The sequence below is a fragment of the Ictidomys tridecemlineatus genome, chromosome 9 (genome assembly GCF_052094955.1).
Source record: "Ictidomys tridecemlineatus isolate mIctTri1 chromosome 9, mIctTri1.hap1, whole genome shotgun sequence".
Lineage (NCBI taxonomy): Eukaryota > Metazoa > Chordata > Mammalia > Rodentia > Sciuridae > Ictidomys > Ictidomys tridecemlineatus.
The window spans coordinates 78,059,567-78,078,907 of record NC_135485.1 but is presented as its reverse complement, the minus strand read 5'-3'; the positions used below and the strand labels follow the sequence as shown (position 1 = coordinate 78,078,907).

Genomic DNA, 19,341 nt, shown 5'->3' with positions numbered 1-19,341 from the left:
CTGGACCCCTCCTATTCAGGAAGGATGCTGATTCATTCTGGTAGGAATGGAGGCTTGCACCTGGCCTTCCTGCCGGGTATCTGTCTGTCTCTATCTGAAGGCTCACAGTGTGATTGGTTCACAAGCACAAGATCCCCATAGCCCAGTCCTGACCAAGAGGACGTGTATTGCAATGGAGATGGACTATGGGCCCCTAGTTAATGCATCCATTGGTTGTGACAGAGGCTGCACTAATCAGAAAAGCATTGGGACAGCCTGCTAAAGGGACAGTCGAGTGTCAGATCAGAGGCAATACATTATGAGAATACAGCAGCATCTTCACACATGAACTTTAAATCAGGGCTTTTTATATGATGTCAATTCTCCAATAAGTAGAATACATGAGTCTGAGACCAAAATGTGGAAGCAAAAATGACTTTTCCTCCCTTTCCTCCCAGTGATCTGGTTCTGAAATTTGCACATCACATCCCAGACAATCTGGACTCCTTGAGCTTTGATTCCAAAGAGCAAGCATTTCACACAGAGCACTGGACTCTTCTCTTTATTGTCCACAAACAGTCTGAAAAACTGCTTTTGCTCACAGAACTATATCCCCTCATAGCTACCAGGGCAATCTAGGCAGAATTGCTGCTCCATTCATCTATATTATTCAGCACATACATGTTTCACTCACACATAAATGAGTTATTACAAAGAGTTAACATTTAGTGGACATTTATTATATGTCAAATAATGTGCTGAATATTTTTCATAAGATTCTATTTTACAGGTATCAAAAACACATGGTTTCAAAAACACATTGTTAAAAAAGTGTCACAGCCAAGACCAGACCCATTGTCCACTTCCAGATTGTGCAATGTTTCTTTTTATAGAGTTTGAATGAATGTATATAGATGTTTATATATGAATAATCTAATCCCTGTGTCTGTAGGGCTGTAGAGAGGCATGGTCATTAGAACACAGAGGGCAGGCAGAATTTTAAATATGCATTTGGATTATGAAAAGAGTGTTTGTGGACTATAGGTTTGTGGCAGTGATTGCTTGTTACACCCTATTTTTATGACTCCTCAACCGATTATCTCCAATTTTGTTTGTAGGAATATGTAATAGGTAGTGAACATGAAAAAGCTCGGAATGAGAGGGGAAAGAAAGAAGCATTCAGAGTTGAGTGAGGTAGTATTTTACAGATGTGGGGCTGCCATATCTCCTATCACAAGTGCCCCTTACATCCCATGAGCTTGACACTCTTTGCATCAGGTCCTGAAGTCATAAATCTGAGTGATTCTTTGTGATTGTCTTGATGAACAGAACGTGCTAGAATTGATGTTATTTGAGTTCCAAGGAGATCATAAACAGATAAACTGCCATTTACTTCTCTTTTGTTCTCTTGTGAAATTTGCTTCTGGAAACCAACTGCTCTGCTCTGAGCATGTCCAGTCAGGCCATGTGCCCTTCTCCACCACTTTCAGACACCCCCCTCCAGCTAAAGTCGCTTAGCATTTTCTACCTTGTGAGTGAGTCATCTTGAAAGTGAACCTTCCAGTCCCTGTTGAAACTGCCTGGAATACTACTATAAAAATACTGTTATATGGAACAGAGATGAGACATTTCAACACACACACACACACACACACACACACACACACACACTTTGAAAACACAGTTTAAAATTAACAATCATTTATTCAAAGTAGGAAGCAACATTACCATTAACATGTTTAAACAAAAAGTAAGTATGAATGAATTTGTATGTGCAAGACTCTGAGTTGATTCCCCAGCAATGCAAAAACATCAAAACCAAAACAAAAAAAAATCAATGCCTTTCATAAATTGGTTTTTGATGTTTTGTGAAGAGAAAATCCAGGATACAAAATGTTTTTTCTTTCTGTCTCCAAGATACATATTTTTTTGTGTAGGTTTTTGTTCAAATTTTGTTCAGGAAGTCGGTCAGGAATCTGACTCCATTATCACTTCCAAGGGTGAAGCCTCATCAATCCAGGATAATCCCATTACTTTGATACAGAGATTGGTTCAGAAATTGGTTTGTGACAGTTCACACATATGTGATGCTAAGGAAGTTTTGCCAAAAACTATATTAGGAAGGAAGTCTTACAGTTTGAGCCCCAGAGGAAGAAATTTTCCCCACATCTGGACAGTTTAATATGTGGAAAGTCTGGAACTGCTTTCTCCATTTCAAGTTGAGAATGACACATTCACAGAATAGAGGTCCAGTAAAGAATTCATACAGTGAATCAGGCTTAGGCCAGAACCAAAGCCTTCCCCATTTACATGGACTTCCAGCTACATGAGCCAATCAATGTCCTACTTATCACTTGTTCCCCACAAATAGAAAATTCAATAACATGTGTTCATTTTATAAGGGAATAATCTGAAATAAGGAGGAAAACAAGGAGGCCAGAATTAGTTATAGTATCACAGAGGACAGGATTTGTGAACAAATGTTATTTTTTTTTAAAGTCATAATTTTTAAAATAAATGTTTCTATTTCCTAATCTCCTATAATGCTTTTCTAAAGTGTTTAAAAGTAATCTATGAATAAGAAAACTCAGATCTTCTTTCATTGCCTAAAACTGTCTCAGAGGCTGAGTAGAAACTTATTTTTCTAAAACTTGTCAGTGTATTAGGGATCATAAAGAGAGTGCTCCCTGGATCTGACTGGGGGCTGATGTTGTAGCAACCCTGCATCACGTAACAAAGATTTTGTTTGTAGTGATGGGGATCCCTGAACCTAATTTCCTGCCCAGTTTTTCTACCTATCAGAGCAAAGACCTGTGTCCAGTAGCCTACTCAATTGATACAAACTCTTCAAAGAAGTCAATTATTCCCATAAGCTGAGTTTTATTCTTTCTGATAATAGTTATCCACATGATCCTTTATGTATCAAACAAAATCTTATCTTTAGTCTTATACTAGACTTTTGCAATTTGTTCTTTTGGGAAAAAAGTTGGTCACAAGTTTTACTAATATGTGGAGTCAGTAGGCAAAAAAATAATTAAATTATTTGTAAAATTTGGTAGCTAAATTTTAAATAGCAGATGCTGTTTAAAGGTATGCTAAATTTTATCCTAATATAGTTTGCTGGTTGTTATTTTTATGTGTGGGAAAAGGGAATTATAATAGTTGGGAAATTACTTATCCTTCTGCAAGGATTTCATTGGTGCTAGGTGAATATAAAATTTACTCCATAAAAGAATTAAACTTTAAAAGTCAAAAATTATTGCCAATAAACCATAATTATGTTCTCTATGTTTTATATTAGGAAAGAGCTTCCGAGGAACACAATGATCACCAATTCAGTGGTACCAAGTATACATTCATGGCCGTGAAGGAATGTTGAAAGTTGCTTCTTGACATTGACAATAGGACTTGATGGACATATGAGCAACTTATGTGTAATGGATTAGAAACCATTGACTACATACCTCATGATTACTAATTAGAGGTAAAATATCAGAAATTGTGCCCTTCTCTTATGGAAAATGCCTTTAAAATAATACATAAGGTTAATAATGTATTTTGTACTTTAGTGAGACTGATTAACATATTTTAAAATTGGGGGAATATTTTAATTATCTATGAATATCAGGATATTGCCATGTATCTTTCATATTACTAGGCTCACTGGTGATCTGCAGTCTTAGTTTGCTTAGTCCCTTGGCACTAGAGGTTGGCTCTTGGATGTCTCCTAGAGGCTCAGTTGTTAAGGGCTTGGTCCCTGGGGGCTGGTGAAACATGTCAGAGTTGAGTAACAGGTCTTTATGTCACTTTGCCTGGAAGGGCAAAGTAGGACCCCAGCTCCTTCTCCTCTCCTTTGTTTCCTGGCTGTGGCTTGAATGGTTTTGCTCTGCCACATGCTCTTGCCATAATCCAAAAGCTACAGACCCAAGCAACTTCCAAAACCATGAGCCAAATTTAACCTTTCCTTTTAATAAGTTATCCTAAGTAACTGTTATAGCTGAGCTAACACCTGTCATGAAAATGCATTCTGCTTAAACAATACTAGGGTTTATGAATTTTTTTACTTTAAAGGTTAAATACATTCACTAAAGTATTACTTTGATGTTGTAAGTAATTGCTCTTTCAATTTATATCTATATTTTTTATATTGTATTTTATATTTCATAATATATTATATATATTATATTTATTTTTATATTAATTTACATTTATATTTTAGGTAAATGGAAATTTTAAATGACTGGCAATAGAAAAGAAACTTGTTACTTGCTCTGTTTTAGCATTCTCACAGGGCATGGAGTCCAGGCTAGATTATGCCATAGATGGAAGTTTTAGGGCGTGGGCTACATCTTGAAAGTGGCTGTGAGGTTAGAGTGAAGGACCCCTTGGGGTTGTATGATCTTCTGTTTTAGGAAACCAGAGAAGGAGTAATTATTATTCAGAGCTACACAGCCAGTCACCTGTAGATATTTTCTCAAAATATACAGTCTTAACATTTACCCATAAATCCTGATAATTTCTGAATGAGATGAAGATTGTTGGAAGATAGTAGTAGAGTATAGGAAGATAAAATAAAAATCCTTTCAGATATGTGCAACATTCTGATATTCACTTTATCTTTTGCAATTTCATAAGTACTGACCTTGATGACAAATGCCTTCTTTAATTAATTCTTACTGCACATAACATGAACTAGAAAGAGGTAAAAATTATTCTTGCAATATTGAGTGCACATAAAATAAGGCTGGAGTCTTCTGCCTGTTGTTTGTCTTACCTATTATATAGTCATCCAAATATGAACAAATTTTACTCATTTAATATAAAATTACTTATCCATTAAAATTTGCTTGCACCAGTTGAAAAAGCAATGACACTGCTAACTGTAAATATTTGCGTATTATTGTTTTTATAACAATGTAATAGTTTTTACAATATTGGCATATAGTTTTGAAAGCAGAATGTATGATTTTGTTTCCTTTAATTTGCAGATAACTTTTCTGAGAACGATCTACATTAGGAGCAGTGGTGTTTCTTAAAGTGACAGAAACTACAGCAGCTAAACAAAAGCAAATAAATACAATAGGATTAATCTAATCTGACTATTATAAAATTATATTTTATTTTAAGACAGATTTAGATTTAAAACCTCAGAATCTGGCTGTGGTACTATTATGCATCCATACTTTAAATACATCATTTATCAAATGTATCATACTTTCTCTGAAAAAAATCCCTTGGCCTCCCAAACCTTGATTACAATTATTTTTTAATCAAACAAGAAGTTAAAATCCTTTGATATCTATTGTTTACCCCATCTCTTTCTTTTTCTTTCTTCCTTTCTCATGGCCCCAAACTTCAACCATAACCCTTTGTATGTTTACTAAACATTCCTGAAAAAAGTCTTATTGATCAACCATCATAGTTCCCCTTTTTTCTATCTTGGAATAAAGAAATTCATTCAACCTGGTAGTCTTGTGTATATATATATATATATATATATATATATATATATATATATATATATATTTACATTTAATTTGTTATATATGATAGCAGAATGCATTACAATTCATATTACACATTAGAGCACAATTTTTCATATCTCTGGTTGTACACAAAGTAGAGTCACACCATTCATGTCCTCATACATTTACTTAGGGTAATGATTTCTGTCTCCTTCCACCATCTTTCCTACCCACATGTCCTCTCCCAATCCCTCTCACCACTTTGCTCAATCTAAAGTTCTTCCTCCCACTTCCCTCCCCCAACCAATTATGAATTAGCACCCTTAAATCAGAAAACATTTGGCATTTGTGCTTTTGGGATTGGTTAAATTCACTTCACATTATATTCTCCAACTCAATCCATTTACCTGCAAAATGCATGATTTTATTCCCTTTTAATGCTGAATAATATTCCATTGTGTATATATGTCACATTCTCTTTATCCATTCATCTAGTGAAGAGCATCTAGGTTGCTTCCATAGTTTGTGAATTGTGCTGCTATGAACATTGATGTGGCTGTGTCTCTGTAGTATGCTGTTTTTAAGTCCTTTGGGTATAGACCAAGGAGAGGGATAGTTGGGTCAAATGGTGGTTCCATTCCCAATTTTCCAAGAAATATCCATACTACTTTCCATATTGGATGCATCAATTTGCAGTCCCACAAGCAATGTTTGAGTGTGCCATTTTCCCCACATCCTTGCCAACACTTGTTGTTGTTTGTATTCTTAATATCTGCCATTCTGACTGGTGTGAGATGAAATCTTACAGTAGTTTTGATTTGCATTTCTTCAATTGCTAGAGATGTTGAACATTTTTTATATATTTGTTGATTGTATAACTTCTACTGAGAAGTGTCTCTTCAGTTCCTTGGCCCATTTATTAATTGGGTTGTTTTTTTTGGTGTTAGGATTTTTTAGTTATCTTATATCCTAAAGATTAGTGATCTATCTAGTGTGCATGTGGCAAAAATTTGTTCCCAAATTGTAGGTTCTCTATTCATCTCACTGATTGTTTCTTTCGCTGAAAAAAAAGCTTTTTAGTTTGAATCCATCCCATTTATTAATTCTTGATTTTAATTCTTGCACTATAGGACTCTTATTAAGGAAGCTGGGGCCTAGTCAGACATGATGGAGATTTGGGCCTACTTTTTCTTCTAATAGAGACAGTGTCTGTGGTTTTAACTCCTAGGTCCTTGATCCATTTTGAGTTGAGTTTTGTGCAGCATGAGAGATGGGAGATATTCTTTTCAGAATCTCTATCTCTTTCTTGAGGTAATTTTTTTACTTCCTATATTTTCTCCCTTTTCTGTTTATTGGTGTCATCAATGGTTGCCTGTATTTGCTCTCTTATCTCTTTGTTAGAGTGATCATTTTTTTTTCTGTCTGTATTTGCTCACTTAGGTCATTCTTAATTCACAGATTGTTTTTAATTGTGAACATTCTGAACTCCTTCTCTGACATTCCATCAACTGCTCTGTCCATGGGTTCTGTTATTGTAGCATCCTGGTTTGTTTGGGGCACTTTATTCCCTGTTTTTTTTTTTTTTCATGTTGTCTATGTGATTTCCTTTCTTGCAATGTGGTTCTGAGTTATTACAGTTTCTACCTATAATCTTGTGGTATTTGTGCAGATTACCTGTATCTCATCTTGGTGTTAGGCTTCCAGACCCTGCCAGTGTCCCAGGATGGTGGCTATTGCAACTATAGGTGGTGGCAGCAATAGTAGGAGGTAAGTCTAGATAGCAGTAGAAGTGCCCCAAGATGGATGCAACATCTTTCAAAGATGGGGCTGAAAGGGTAGGACTTACACTGGCTTTGGGATACCTGCTCCAAGATATAGCTTCTTCAAGACCCTGTCTGTTGTCCCAAGGTAGAGGCTACTGCATGGGGAGGGCTATGGAGATGGCTGCAGTACCTCCAGATGGAAGTTTGTTAGACCTGGGCTCCAAGATGGTGGTGTTGGTTTGAGCAGACCCAGGCCTAACCTTGGTTCTGGCTCCCACCCAGGTTGGAGAGGTTGGGCAGGGCTGAGATTTGATGGGCTCTGCCAGTAGCAGATGGACCTGGGCCTGCTCTGGGCCCTGGCTCCTATGCAGGTTGGTGAGGCAGATCTCTTGTTCCATTATAAATTCAAGGGTTGTAACTTCAGTTAGGTCTTTAGATACCTTTTCTTTCTTTATTGGATTTTATCTTTTACAATGAACATCTTCATGCTTCATAAGGGCAACAGGGTACTGCACTAATTCTCATAATGATTACACAAAAAGAAATGCTCTTTCTTCAACTTTTTAATGTTTTCAAATTGATACAACTTTTTATGTATTTACTGTATGGAATATGTTTTTAAAAATCCAGCCTTTTTGAAATACATAATAGACTTTGGGATGATCAAATCAAGCTACTTAGCATACACATTAGACATATGAAACCATTTTTTCTAAACCTGGATTTTAGTATTTAAAATTCTAGTCTATGGCAATGATCAAGAACACAATATATAAGACACAGTAAAGATAAAGCAATAAAAAGATGTAGGCAGAAACTAGAGTGACACATCTAGAAGCCAGATGCAAAGAATTGCTGCCAGCCACCAGCAGCTTGGAGAGAGGTGTGGCGCTTACTACCTCAGAGCTTTTGGAAGGAACCAACCCTGATGAAATCTTGATTCCAGACTGGGACCTCCAGAACTGTGATAGAACAAATTTCTATCGTTTTAAGCCATCAAGTTTGTGGTAATTTATTATGGCAGCCCTAGCAAACTAATACAATCTCTATAATTTTGACATTTTGAGAATGTTATATAATTGGAATCATAGAGCACCTGACCTTTTGAGATTGACTTTTTTTTTTAACTTGGCATAATCCCCTACAGATTCCACCCAAGTTGTTATGTGTGAAATAGTTCATTTTACTATAGAACAGTTTATTAATAATTCACCTATTGAAGAACATCCAGGTGGTTTCCCATATTTGGCTATTACAAATAAAGATGATATGAAGAAAGATGTTTTATATATATTTATGGCAGGGTGCACATGGTTGTAATTCTAGTGGCTCAGGAGGCTGAGGCAGGAGAATCATAAGTTAAAGCCAGCCTTGTCTCAAAATTAAAAAAAAAAACAAATTGAAAAGCTGAGGATGTGGCTCAGTGATCGAGTACCCCTGGGTTAAGTCCCTGGTACCAAAAAAGGAAAAAGAATAAAAAGAACACAATACTTGGCTATTAACTGTGCTCACTACATTGTATAATAATCTCTTGAATTTATTCCTCCAATCTGAATAAATTTCTGTACCTTTAACCATGTCTTCCAAGCTCTCTTCTCCTCCCCTTTTGTAGTTACTGTTTTACTCTCTGCTTCTGAGTTCAACTTTGTCAGATAGGCACACAATGAGATCATGCAGTATGTGTGTCTTTCTGTGCCTAGTTTACTTCATTTAACATTAAATTCCTCCAAATTCATTCATTCATACTTTTAAAAGAAAGATAAAACTATGTTCATTCCTTCAGCTAAGGTCTGACCCTTTTCTTATCTCTTCAAAGCTACATTTTTGAAAATCACAATTTATACACATGATGTGTATTTTTTTCCTAATTATCCTGAAACATCACTGCCTGGTTATTGGGGTTTTTTCTTTATTAAGGATGGCACTGAATTTGTTCTTCCTCAAAATGCCAGTGTAGACAATTAGGAATGCATCACTTAGTATTCTGCAATGTGTGTTGATGCGGCTCCTGAACTGCCTATTAAAAGATTCCTCTCCTGATTTAATAACATGGTTGTCTTCTGATTTCTAGGTCTACCTCTGGCCCCTTTTGAATTTTGTTTTTTTTTCAGTGATAATAATCCCTGCTCTTATTTTCTTCTGTTTTTCTCAGATTTAGTCTCTTTGTGATCTCCTCACTCTGTGAATTCATGCTACTCACCATATGGTTGTGATGATAGACCAACTGACTGAGACTTCTTGTATAATTCTTTCACAGAGAATTTTAACACAGTATTTCCAGGATGGCATTACTTTATTATCTCCAGGGATGCCACTGGTAGCATGTATACATAACTTCTTATCCAAACTAGAAGTCTTTGGATGTGAAAGGGTGTCGTTAACTGCAAGGGATGTCTTCAAAGAAGTCAAGCTTCTCCTGTGGAACTGAGAGAGTATTTTACCCCAACATTTATGCACCTGAAGGGTCTAGAAGCCTATGAATTATATTTGTATATAAGGATGGAAAAACTACCACCCAATATCTGAAACAAGAAAACAGAATGCAGAATTTTCTTCTTACTATACCAGTGGAAAGTAATGCTGTCAGGCAGAGTCTCTGTCATAAGAAAAGACTGCTGATCTTACATGGATTTATGGAAAATGTGGTGGTTGAGCCTGGTCCACAAGAATGTGTCATTCAGGGATGGGGATCCACTCTGAGAATGAGTCCTTGCTGCCTGAACATCCCAGAGTGTGCACCCTCACAATTGAATGCTCTCTAGGTTGCTCACCAGGGCTTCTTGATGACATCAATATTCAAGGTAAAAACAAGATGTCGGAGACTGCAGCCAAAATAAATATTTTTTGAAGACTAGAAAAAAGTACACTAGAAAATAGCAATAAATAGAAAGGTAGATACATAAACCAGCAACCTAACCATTTATTATTTTTTGCGACTATCAAGTATTATGCACCGTACAAAGTCACATGTGACACACTTTTACGTGACCCGCAGCCCAGAAGGTTTGCAACAGCATCCCCAGAAACACATGAGGAATATGTCACTCTGTGATGCCCCAGCAGGTATGACATCATCACTAGGTGGGTGGGAAACTTTCACCTCTGTTATGATCCTGTGGGAGTATTGATGTATATGTAGTCCTTAGCTGACTGAAATATCATGTGGTGCAAGGCTATATTTTTAAATAGGTGGAAGAATCAATACTCCCATAAGACTATTTGAAGGTTGTTATTCTGAAATGCATCATTGGAATGACTCATTCCCACCTGGCTAGTTTTCAAAAGCAAAGGACTACTACTGATTGGTTTGCTTTTGGTAAATATACTCACTAAGGTTACTTGGTTTTGTTTTCAATTGCTAGATCAATTTAAAACCAATTCAGTCAGTTACAGTACAATTGGTTCTGGCCTAGAGTTCACAAAATTTAATTAAAAGATTGTTCCTGTTGTGGTTTGGATGTGAGGTGTCTTCGCATAGTTCATATGTGAGACAACACAAGAAGATTTAGAGGAGAAATGATTGGGTTATGGGAGTCTTAACCCAGTCAGTGAATTAATTCCCTGATGTAATTAACTGAGTGGAAACTGATGGCAGGTAGGGTGTGGCTAGAGAGGAGGATCATTGGAGACATGACTTTGGGGTATGTATTTTGTGTCTGATGAGTGGAGTCTCTGCTGCCTGATCATCATATGAGCCCCTTCCCTCCACCACACTCTTCTACCATGATGTTCTACCTGAGAAATGGAGCTGGCTGTCCATGGACTGAGATGTCTAAAACCATGAGCCCCCAAGTAAAGTTTTCTTCCTCTAGTTGTTCTTCTCAGGTCTTTTAGTCATAGAAGCAAAAAGCTGACTAAAACATGGTCTTTTGACCCTTTCTCCGCAAATGCTGCAGAAAGACAGTTGGGTATTGTTCAGATCTTGTTTGTGTTGTGCCTTTTATTGAAGATTTGCCTTTGTTTGCAGAATAGGATTTTCAGTTTGAGCAGTGGTCAGCTGTTTGGTTTTATTTATTTATTCTTTCCCTTTTGGGTGAGCATTCTGTTAATAGAATTGAGATATAGGACATTTGAAACTTAGACTTGTAACTCATGAATATCCGAACATCAAGACCACACAGTTGTATGAGGTTATGAGGTAAACATACTATTTTAACCATGGAAATTCAATAGTATCTGATAGGTTATTCAACTTCAGTATTAACACTTATTTTTCTATCTGCCTAGAGTGTTTGTGGTAATAAGAAAAGCAATCCCTTGCATAACTCATGAACAGTTGTCCGCTCTCCATCTATCCTCTATCACTGGAGAGATAAGATGGAATGTTCCAAAAAGTAAACACAAAGTCTATTTTTGTTTTAAACATTATAAAGCTTGTTATTTTTCTAAACAAAAATGGTCCAATAATTTCATAAAATAAACAAGCATTTATTAGGACATTTCTATAATCATAGAGGAAAGAAGATAGGAAAAACCTAATTGGAGAGGATTAGAGAATATTTTAGGACATAGCTTTAGTTTGGGTCTCATACTGTACTTTCTCTTGAATTTTGTCAGTTACAGAAAAGTCTAGAATTCCTCCCTCCCATGCTCTGCTGTCTTAGGAAACTTTTCTTACAGGTTAGTTAGCTTAACATTTCATATAAATAGTCTCTATTATATTATTTCAGAAAAGGGTTCCTGAAAGTCCATTTGAAGCTTTACCTGGGACAATTTCATGTCTATTCTAGCATTTCCAGATTCTGTCTTCATGGGTTTTCAATACAATCAATTTTCAAATTTAGGGAACTTATTTTACACATATATGATAAAATTGTTTTGTTTCCTATGGATTTTTCTTAACATTCTATAACTTTCTTGCATAAATATTTACTCTAGAAAAGTCCAAATGGTATGATAATCAGTTAAAATATTTTCTGTAGATTCTATATCTTTTTAATTATTAACTTTACATTAATAATCACATAATTATTAATGATATAACATAATTATTATTTTAAGTATGTTTACTTTCAGTGTATATACTTATCACCTTTTTAAATGACAAGATAACATATCCTAGAAAGAGTCAATATTTTACAATTTGAACCAATTTTACTTCTGATAAGAAATGGGATTTTTCAAGATACTAACTATGCATAGTCAATGAAATCTTCTGGATATTAAGATAATTTCCATGAAGAAAAACATTCAGAGTCTTTTTGCTATAGAAGGGACACAAATTTTTCCTAGGCACAGATATTTAACTATTGAATATATATATATATATATATATATATATATATATATATATGTAGAGAGAGAGAGAGAGAGAGAGAGAGAGAGAGATTTTATATGTGTAAGATTTTTGTATATATAAGATTTTTCATCGTTTTATAAAATTTATTGGTTGCTTAATTAAGAATATTACATAAGTGAATGGCAGAATAGGAAATAAAATGTAGTGGTAAATTGCCACTACAATGATTAACTCAGTGAAAAAATAAGCATGATTTGCTTACCCATGTGTGTTCACTAAATATAATAGAACTGGGTTTAAATATGGTCCTCATACATGAAGTGCAGGTTCTTTGAATATATTAATTGAGGATTCTAATTGCTCTAAGGCTAGAAGTAGAACCTTTGATTACTGATCAGGGTATCAGTTGTCCTAGATAATGGGTCTTTGACATGGACCCCAAATCAATTCTATAAGAGTATAATCTAGAATTTTTCAGATCTATATAAAAAGGACAACTTATATTAATCTGTTAAGAATTAATCTGGATTCCTGTGAACTTTGCTCTAATTACTCATCTATGCCTCATTAGTTTTTCCCAATAGGGATTCTTCAATTCAGGGCAGTTCTTTTATTTCTCATCCATATAATATTAACTATTCTAATTTCTAGATCAACGGTAATCTGAGTATGCACAGATAAAGGAAGTTCTAATATATTTCATCTAGCAGTTCTATTTGCAGAGTAAATCATGCTCATTAAAATTTTACAAATTGTGTCACCAGGAAAGAAATATTCTTCTGATAATGGTCCTGGAATTGAAGACCATGCTGGAAATTGAAAAGTATTTTGGTCTATTACAAATTTCTGCTACTCGAATGGTTCTAGAAAAGTAGAGAAAATAAATTTCCTCTAAGCTCTCTGCAACTGACCACTCACAAATCTCATCTTTTTCTGTTTTCAGTATTATCTGGTACAACCAGATTTTTTTAAAGTGAAAATTACTCTCTCTTCCCCTTTATACTTATTCTCATTTGCTCTCATTATTATTTCTTTCAAGTTATCTTAACATGTTTTCTCAAGATTGTCCTATTCTATGAAGATGAGCTTAAGTGAGGATAGAGTTGCTCTATATTTCTAAGAGTATTTTCATTTGTTTTTATTTATAGCCAATGACATTTAGGAATTTAAAAAGTGACAGGGAGTTTTTGAAGTACTCACTTTCTCCTGGACATGACATAATGAAACAGTCGGTTCTTGATAATTAATTCTATGTTTCTTATTTATTTGGTAAACCAGATCTTCCAGCAGCCCTTTTGCTTGCAATAAATTCACACATTTTCTTATCTGTCAACTCTAAATTCTTAGAGGATAGAGAAAACTTGGCCTTATAGATCTTTCATAGGTTGGTTGTTTCTCTAGAGTCAAAAATCATCTATTTTTTTTCCTAAGGATCTCTAAAATTTGAATATACAAGAGTGAAATTTACAATAAAACATATTTTTGACCATTTGAATATATGTCACACTTAAATCCATTTGTTAAAACAATCTACACAACACTTTTTTATTTATGATGTTGATTCTACCTAAAGTTTGAGACTAAAGTTCATTTCTCAACTTTCTTAATTTACATTTTTGAATCTTTGGCTGACCTTTCTTAGAAAGCAAAACCTGTTAAATGTATTAAATAAATAGTGATTTCTTTTGGTTCTTTTTTTTTTTTTTTTAGTTGAAAAGGAAAAAAAAAGTACATGATTAGATTACTTAAATCTTGCTATTCTACTCTGCTGCCTTTTTACATTTTTATTCCAAAGAGTCTCATTAAGTGGACTAATTGCTGCGTATCTGTGATCCAGGACAATAAATATTTATAAAAATACTGAATTGTGCCACAAATTTCTGCATTTCTTCCTTAATTACAGTCCTTAATTTGACTGGCTGCCCTGAGTTAGAGCAGGCATCTTAAGCCATCAGGTAACCTCAGGCATATAAGTAAAATACTAAACTTATCAAAGAAGAAAAATAGAGAAATCCTGCTTATTGACTCCACAGAGTTTCCTGCAATGCCAGCTTTTGATTCTCTGAACTTCTTTTGCTAGAAAGCATAAACCTGATCTTTTCAGTTATTGTGGTTGGGTTCTATTTATCAGCAAATTAACTCAAATTCAAATTAACATAACACTTTAAAGTAAATAAAAGTAAACATAAATTAAAGTAAATATAGAACAAGCAAAAACCATAGCTTATAAGTGTTAGATTGATAGGCTTAAAACAAAATGGCAGCAATAAAAAAAGAAATACTTTAGGCAGAATGTGTGAAAAGGAAGAGAATAATTTTTTAGACTTGTGTTATATAGTTCTGATTACTAAAATAAATGTATAATATGATTTATTTAAAAAAAAGTTTTAGTTAAGTTCACAGATTTGAGACTGCCCTCTCTGATTGGTTGGCCCCATGATTTAGGGCCCATGGATAGAAAGTACACTATGTAGGAAGGGCTTGGCAGAGCAAAGCTCTCACCACCTCTTGGCCTAGGAGCCAGAGAAGGAGAGAGAGAAACAGAGAAAGGGGCTGGAGTCCCACTATCCCCTCCAAGGAGGGACATGCTCCAAATGAGCCACCATCCTCCCACTAGGACATGCCTCTTAAAAGTTGTGTCACCTCCCAATAGCACCACACTGAGGACCAGCCCTTTATCACATGAACCACTCACTGGAAACACTTAGGAGCTAAACTACAGCTAGGTTGCTTCATGCCTAGTACTAGAACTACATGAGCAAGTAGTGAGGAATCCATTCTAACAAAATACTTTAAAAAGTATTGAGGAATATTTCAATGCATATGTTTCTTTTTAGATTTTATAGCATTGTTGTAAACTACAAATAGAAGCAAAGAAATAATTTCTGTTTTCCATAAAGAAGCAAGGACCTCTGCTATAAAGGAAAACATGTTTGAAGGTTATGAATAGAACATTTCTGAATACTTTTGAAAATCTTTATCTAGTGTTCTGATTGTGTTCAAAAATTAATAGAATTAACAAATTACTACTCCATGAGATGTGAAATGTAATCTCCACACAAATTCTTCCTCTCCTTTTCTTTGCAATTTTCCTTTCATTTGTACCACTAATATTCTTATCTGGGATACAGAATTTGATCTTTTTAAAGAAGGGAATGGTTTTTTTCAGATTTGTGTTATATAGCTTATATTTGTGTTATATAGTCTTATATATTTCTATATAGTTATAGTCTTACCTGTAAATTGCAAGGTTGGTCAAGAACATCTTTGTGAACTTATACTTCTGACATTCAATAATTTTTATGCTCCATATCCACAATTGTGAGAATACCTGCTAATACAATAATAATTAGTAATTATAAAAATATTCTCTATGATTTGTAAAGTACAATGAGAATTCTTCTTCTTCTTCTTCTTCCTATGTCCTACTAATTTATAATGAATATGGTAAATTACTTTTTCACATGGGTCAGTTTTTCTAGAAATCTTGGTAAAAACCTACATAAATGATTAAACCATACATCTAATTTAAATAGATTTAATTTAAATAAAAGAAACTAAGCATTCTCTTAAATATTATATACATACATGCACATATAATACATATATATTCCATGAAGTCAATATGAATATTTGTATATAGAGATAATGTGATGTTATACATTTTATATGAGACTATATTGTATATTATTTAGACTTTTAGTAATCATTAATTCATTAAAAATTATAAATGAACCATTTGTTGTGTACTAGACGTTGTTCTAAGAGTACTGATCAATTCCATGAAAACTGACACTTTGATCCCTCTAGATGATTGGACAACGGTCTCTGAAGTGTTTCTGGACTTCTCTCTGGGAGAGCAGCTCTCTCTGGGAAAGACATGTTCTCACATCTTTCTCACTTCTGGACAAGCCAACGCATTTCTATATGCTAAAACACATCTCTGTATTCCGGTGTCCACTTTCTGAAGCAACTCCAGTTCCCCTTAGTCTTATGTGAACAATGCATTCTCTCTTCTATTTTATGAAGGAAGAAGAGCCATCTCTGAAGGATATTCTAAAATGCTTCTACTCACACCCTTTGATTAACAACCATGAAGGAACTGGTGTTCTGTTCAGGTTGGTTGGTTGGTTTGTTTATTCAGGATGGACACATCATCAGTGTACAATGCTTTTTAAAAGTCAATGCCATCCCATGAAATAAACACAAGTGCAAGTATCTTAACAACAGTGCTAGAAAGAACATACAGCATTGCTATATCCCTGGTTCATATTGGCTATTTTTAAGGAGATGTTTATTATGAAAAGTTAAAATAAATATTTTCTTTATTTAAATTTGTTTTTGAAAACTCTTTTTTTAGTCCTCTTCTCTCACCAAAATGTAACAGGAGAAAAGATTTTGAAATCTTAGAAAAGAAGATAGTAAGACATTTTTTAGTGATTGGTTTCTTAAATGGGTTTTGCATATTCATTTAAATCCTATGATCATATTGTTTTTACTAAGTTATAATGATGGAGTTCTATCATTTATTTATTGTAAAGTGCTAGTGCTAAGCAGTGCTTTTATTCATCATGTGAAGAATCATTAGGTGTCAAAGCCATTAAGAGGGAGTCTCTAGTAAAGGACTCTTCTCTGAAACCCACTCCCTGGTTTTATGAGGTCTCCACAATTTTCTTAACCCTGATTCTCTTTCTCATTCCAAAATGCTAGGATGCCATCCTGAAACAGAAAAAAAGTGATGCTACATAAAACTTTGAGGTTTTCTACATTTTTGCTGCTAAAATATCTTTTTGCATTTTACATAGTCATTACTTTAAAAAGATAACAATTTCTAATGGAAAATCATTTAAATTTTGGAATTATGATTTTTTGCATTATTTTAAATATGTCTAAGTGCTTAGATTTTATTAGTCTCCAGGACTTAATAATTCTAATTAAAATCAACAAGTAGATTGCATTGGACAACTGTGCTTTTCAATCTTCTCCCCGCAGTATCCCTGGGAATCCAACATCAGCTTTAGCATGAAAGTCGTGATCACCTGCTGCTGTCTGGCCACCATTGACTTCCCCACAGAGTCTGCTGTCTGATGCCACAGATGTGAGCAAATGATATAAAATCGAGGTTCAAATCCCCACTGATAATTTTGCCTACAAAGACTTCCCGACCATAGTTTGTCAGAGCTGTGGTAAATTGAAGAGGAGAATGATTCTCTTGCTTCTGAGTCTCTGCATTCAAAGAATTTCCCCACAATAAGGGTTCTGGGCTGCTTGGTGTCACACAGTTTCACAGGCACTTCCTTTAGATGTGCCTCTATCTATTCTTCTCAAGATTTATACACACTTCTGAGATGACAGTGTTGGAAAAAGTTCAAATAGCAATAGCCACATTGTCAAAAATATCAGATGGCCTCTGTTCCACAAGTTGCATTGTTGGCAGTCCTGCTCATTGCAGCCAGTTTCTTGCTTTATAATAAAATCATCCTTGAACCCTAGAGTCTGTCCCTCTGCCCCTCCACCTTTCCCAGTGTGTTCTAATTACAGCTCTGGTCGTGCATGGCTTATTTAGTTTATATGGTCAATCTTTCTCTCTGTGTATTGTGTGTGTGTGTATGTGTGTGTGTGTGTGTGTGTGTGTGTGTGTCTGCGTGCACATATATGTGCTAGAGATACAGAAACAGAGAGATACATATATAGAGAGATATCTTAATATTTTTATAGGACCATAAAAATTAAAGTCAATTTTATTTGTTTTTTTTATGAATTATCTGCTTCATGCACATGTAAGTGCATCTATTTTTCTTAGGCATTATTTAAGATGTGTTGGGGGAAGGGGAGAGTAAAATGATTAAGTGCATTTATGTGTGTATGTATGGGCAGAAGAGTGTGCTCTGCTACCTTCTTCTGGAAAAACAACTTCTTTAAATAACAAACCAACAATAAATACAACAGGTTCATAAATTGGCTGGCTTTAGTGTCTTTCATTTAAAAAATCTATTATGTTCAAATCCTATTGCAAGAGAAATTTGAAGTTTTTCATAACAATTTTATGTAGATTCTAGATTCTAGTTTCTAATTATTGCTCCAAAAGGCAAAACTGTATTCCTTAGTTTGGAAAAAAATATCATTATGCTTCTTCATTAAAATTAGACAAAACAATTTTAATTTTTATTGAAGGTGTCTTCCAAGAACATATTCTGCAAAATTTGTTAGGCATATTGCATATGTTCTAATATAAAGCCACAGAAATTGAAACAAACAAAAGGAAATAAAGTCATATTTCCTATTGTTACATAGAAATTATATTTATACTAAAGGCTTTTATGACCCCAGATTCTTCATTTCATTCTGAGTCTATAAATAAGAAAAGCCAATCAACACTTTGGGTTGATAAAAAAATAATGAAAGGTTCTTCTTCAATTTGATTCTACAGAGTGAATTGCATGTGTACAGCTCCTCAGTTTACGATACCCTAAAATTTTCACTCTGTAGCAGCTAAGGATCCTCAGACAAAAGACAACATACTCTCCAAACCAATTTGGAAGATGTGTGATCTGGTAATCACAGGTTATTCACAGTTCTGAGAGAATATCAAACTCATCTCCTGACACTGATTCCCGGAGCATCCAGGTGATGCTGGGTCCCTGAATGTAATCCTACTTTTGGTGCAGATGGCTCATTTTAAAGGTGAAATAAAACAATCTGCATAGACCTCCTATTTCAATGGCTTTCTGCATTTTCTAGGGAAAAAAAAGTTACACTTCCTTTTATCTATCACTGAAAAACATAAAACAGTTTTTAGATAATAAAATAATATTATAATCCATGTATGATTTAAAAATAACTAATGAAGAGTAAGGAAGTATAAATATAAATATACAACTTATTTGTGGTCTTG

At 34.5% G+C, this 19,341-nt stretch overlaps 1 protein-coding gene and 1 long non-coding RNA gene across 2 annotated transcripts in view; one reads left to right on the top strand and one right to left on the bottom strand.

Annotated features, from left to right (window-relative positions):
• Nucleotides 1-9,481: 9,481 nt before the first annotated feature.
• Nucleotides 9,482-19,341, bottom strand: part of LOC144366464 (uncharacterized) — a 251,339-nt gene continuing 241,479 nt past the window's right edge. The window contains exons 6-7 of the mRNA XM_078020742.1: nt 15,683-15,777; nt 9,482-11,249 (exon numbers count right to left, since the gene is read on the bottom strand). Of these exons, the coding sequence (XP_077876868.1) occupies nt 11,219-11,249; nt 15,683-15,777 (126 nt within the window). The 3' untranslated portion in view covers nt 9,482-11,218. The remainder of the gene's footprint in view (nt 11,250-15,682; nt 15,778-19,341) is intronic.
• Nucleotides 16,281-18,404, top strand: LOC144366816 (uncharacterized). The gene is made up of 2 exons (XR_013425951.1): nt 16,281-16,564; nt 17,439-18,404. It is a non-coding gene; the product is annotated as an uncharacterized LOC144366816 (long non-coding RNA).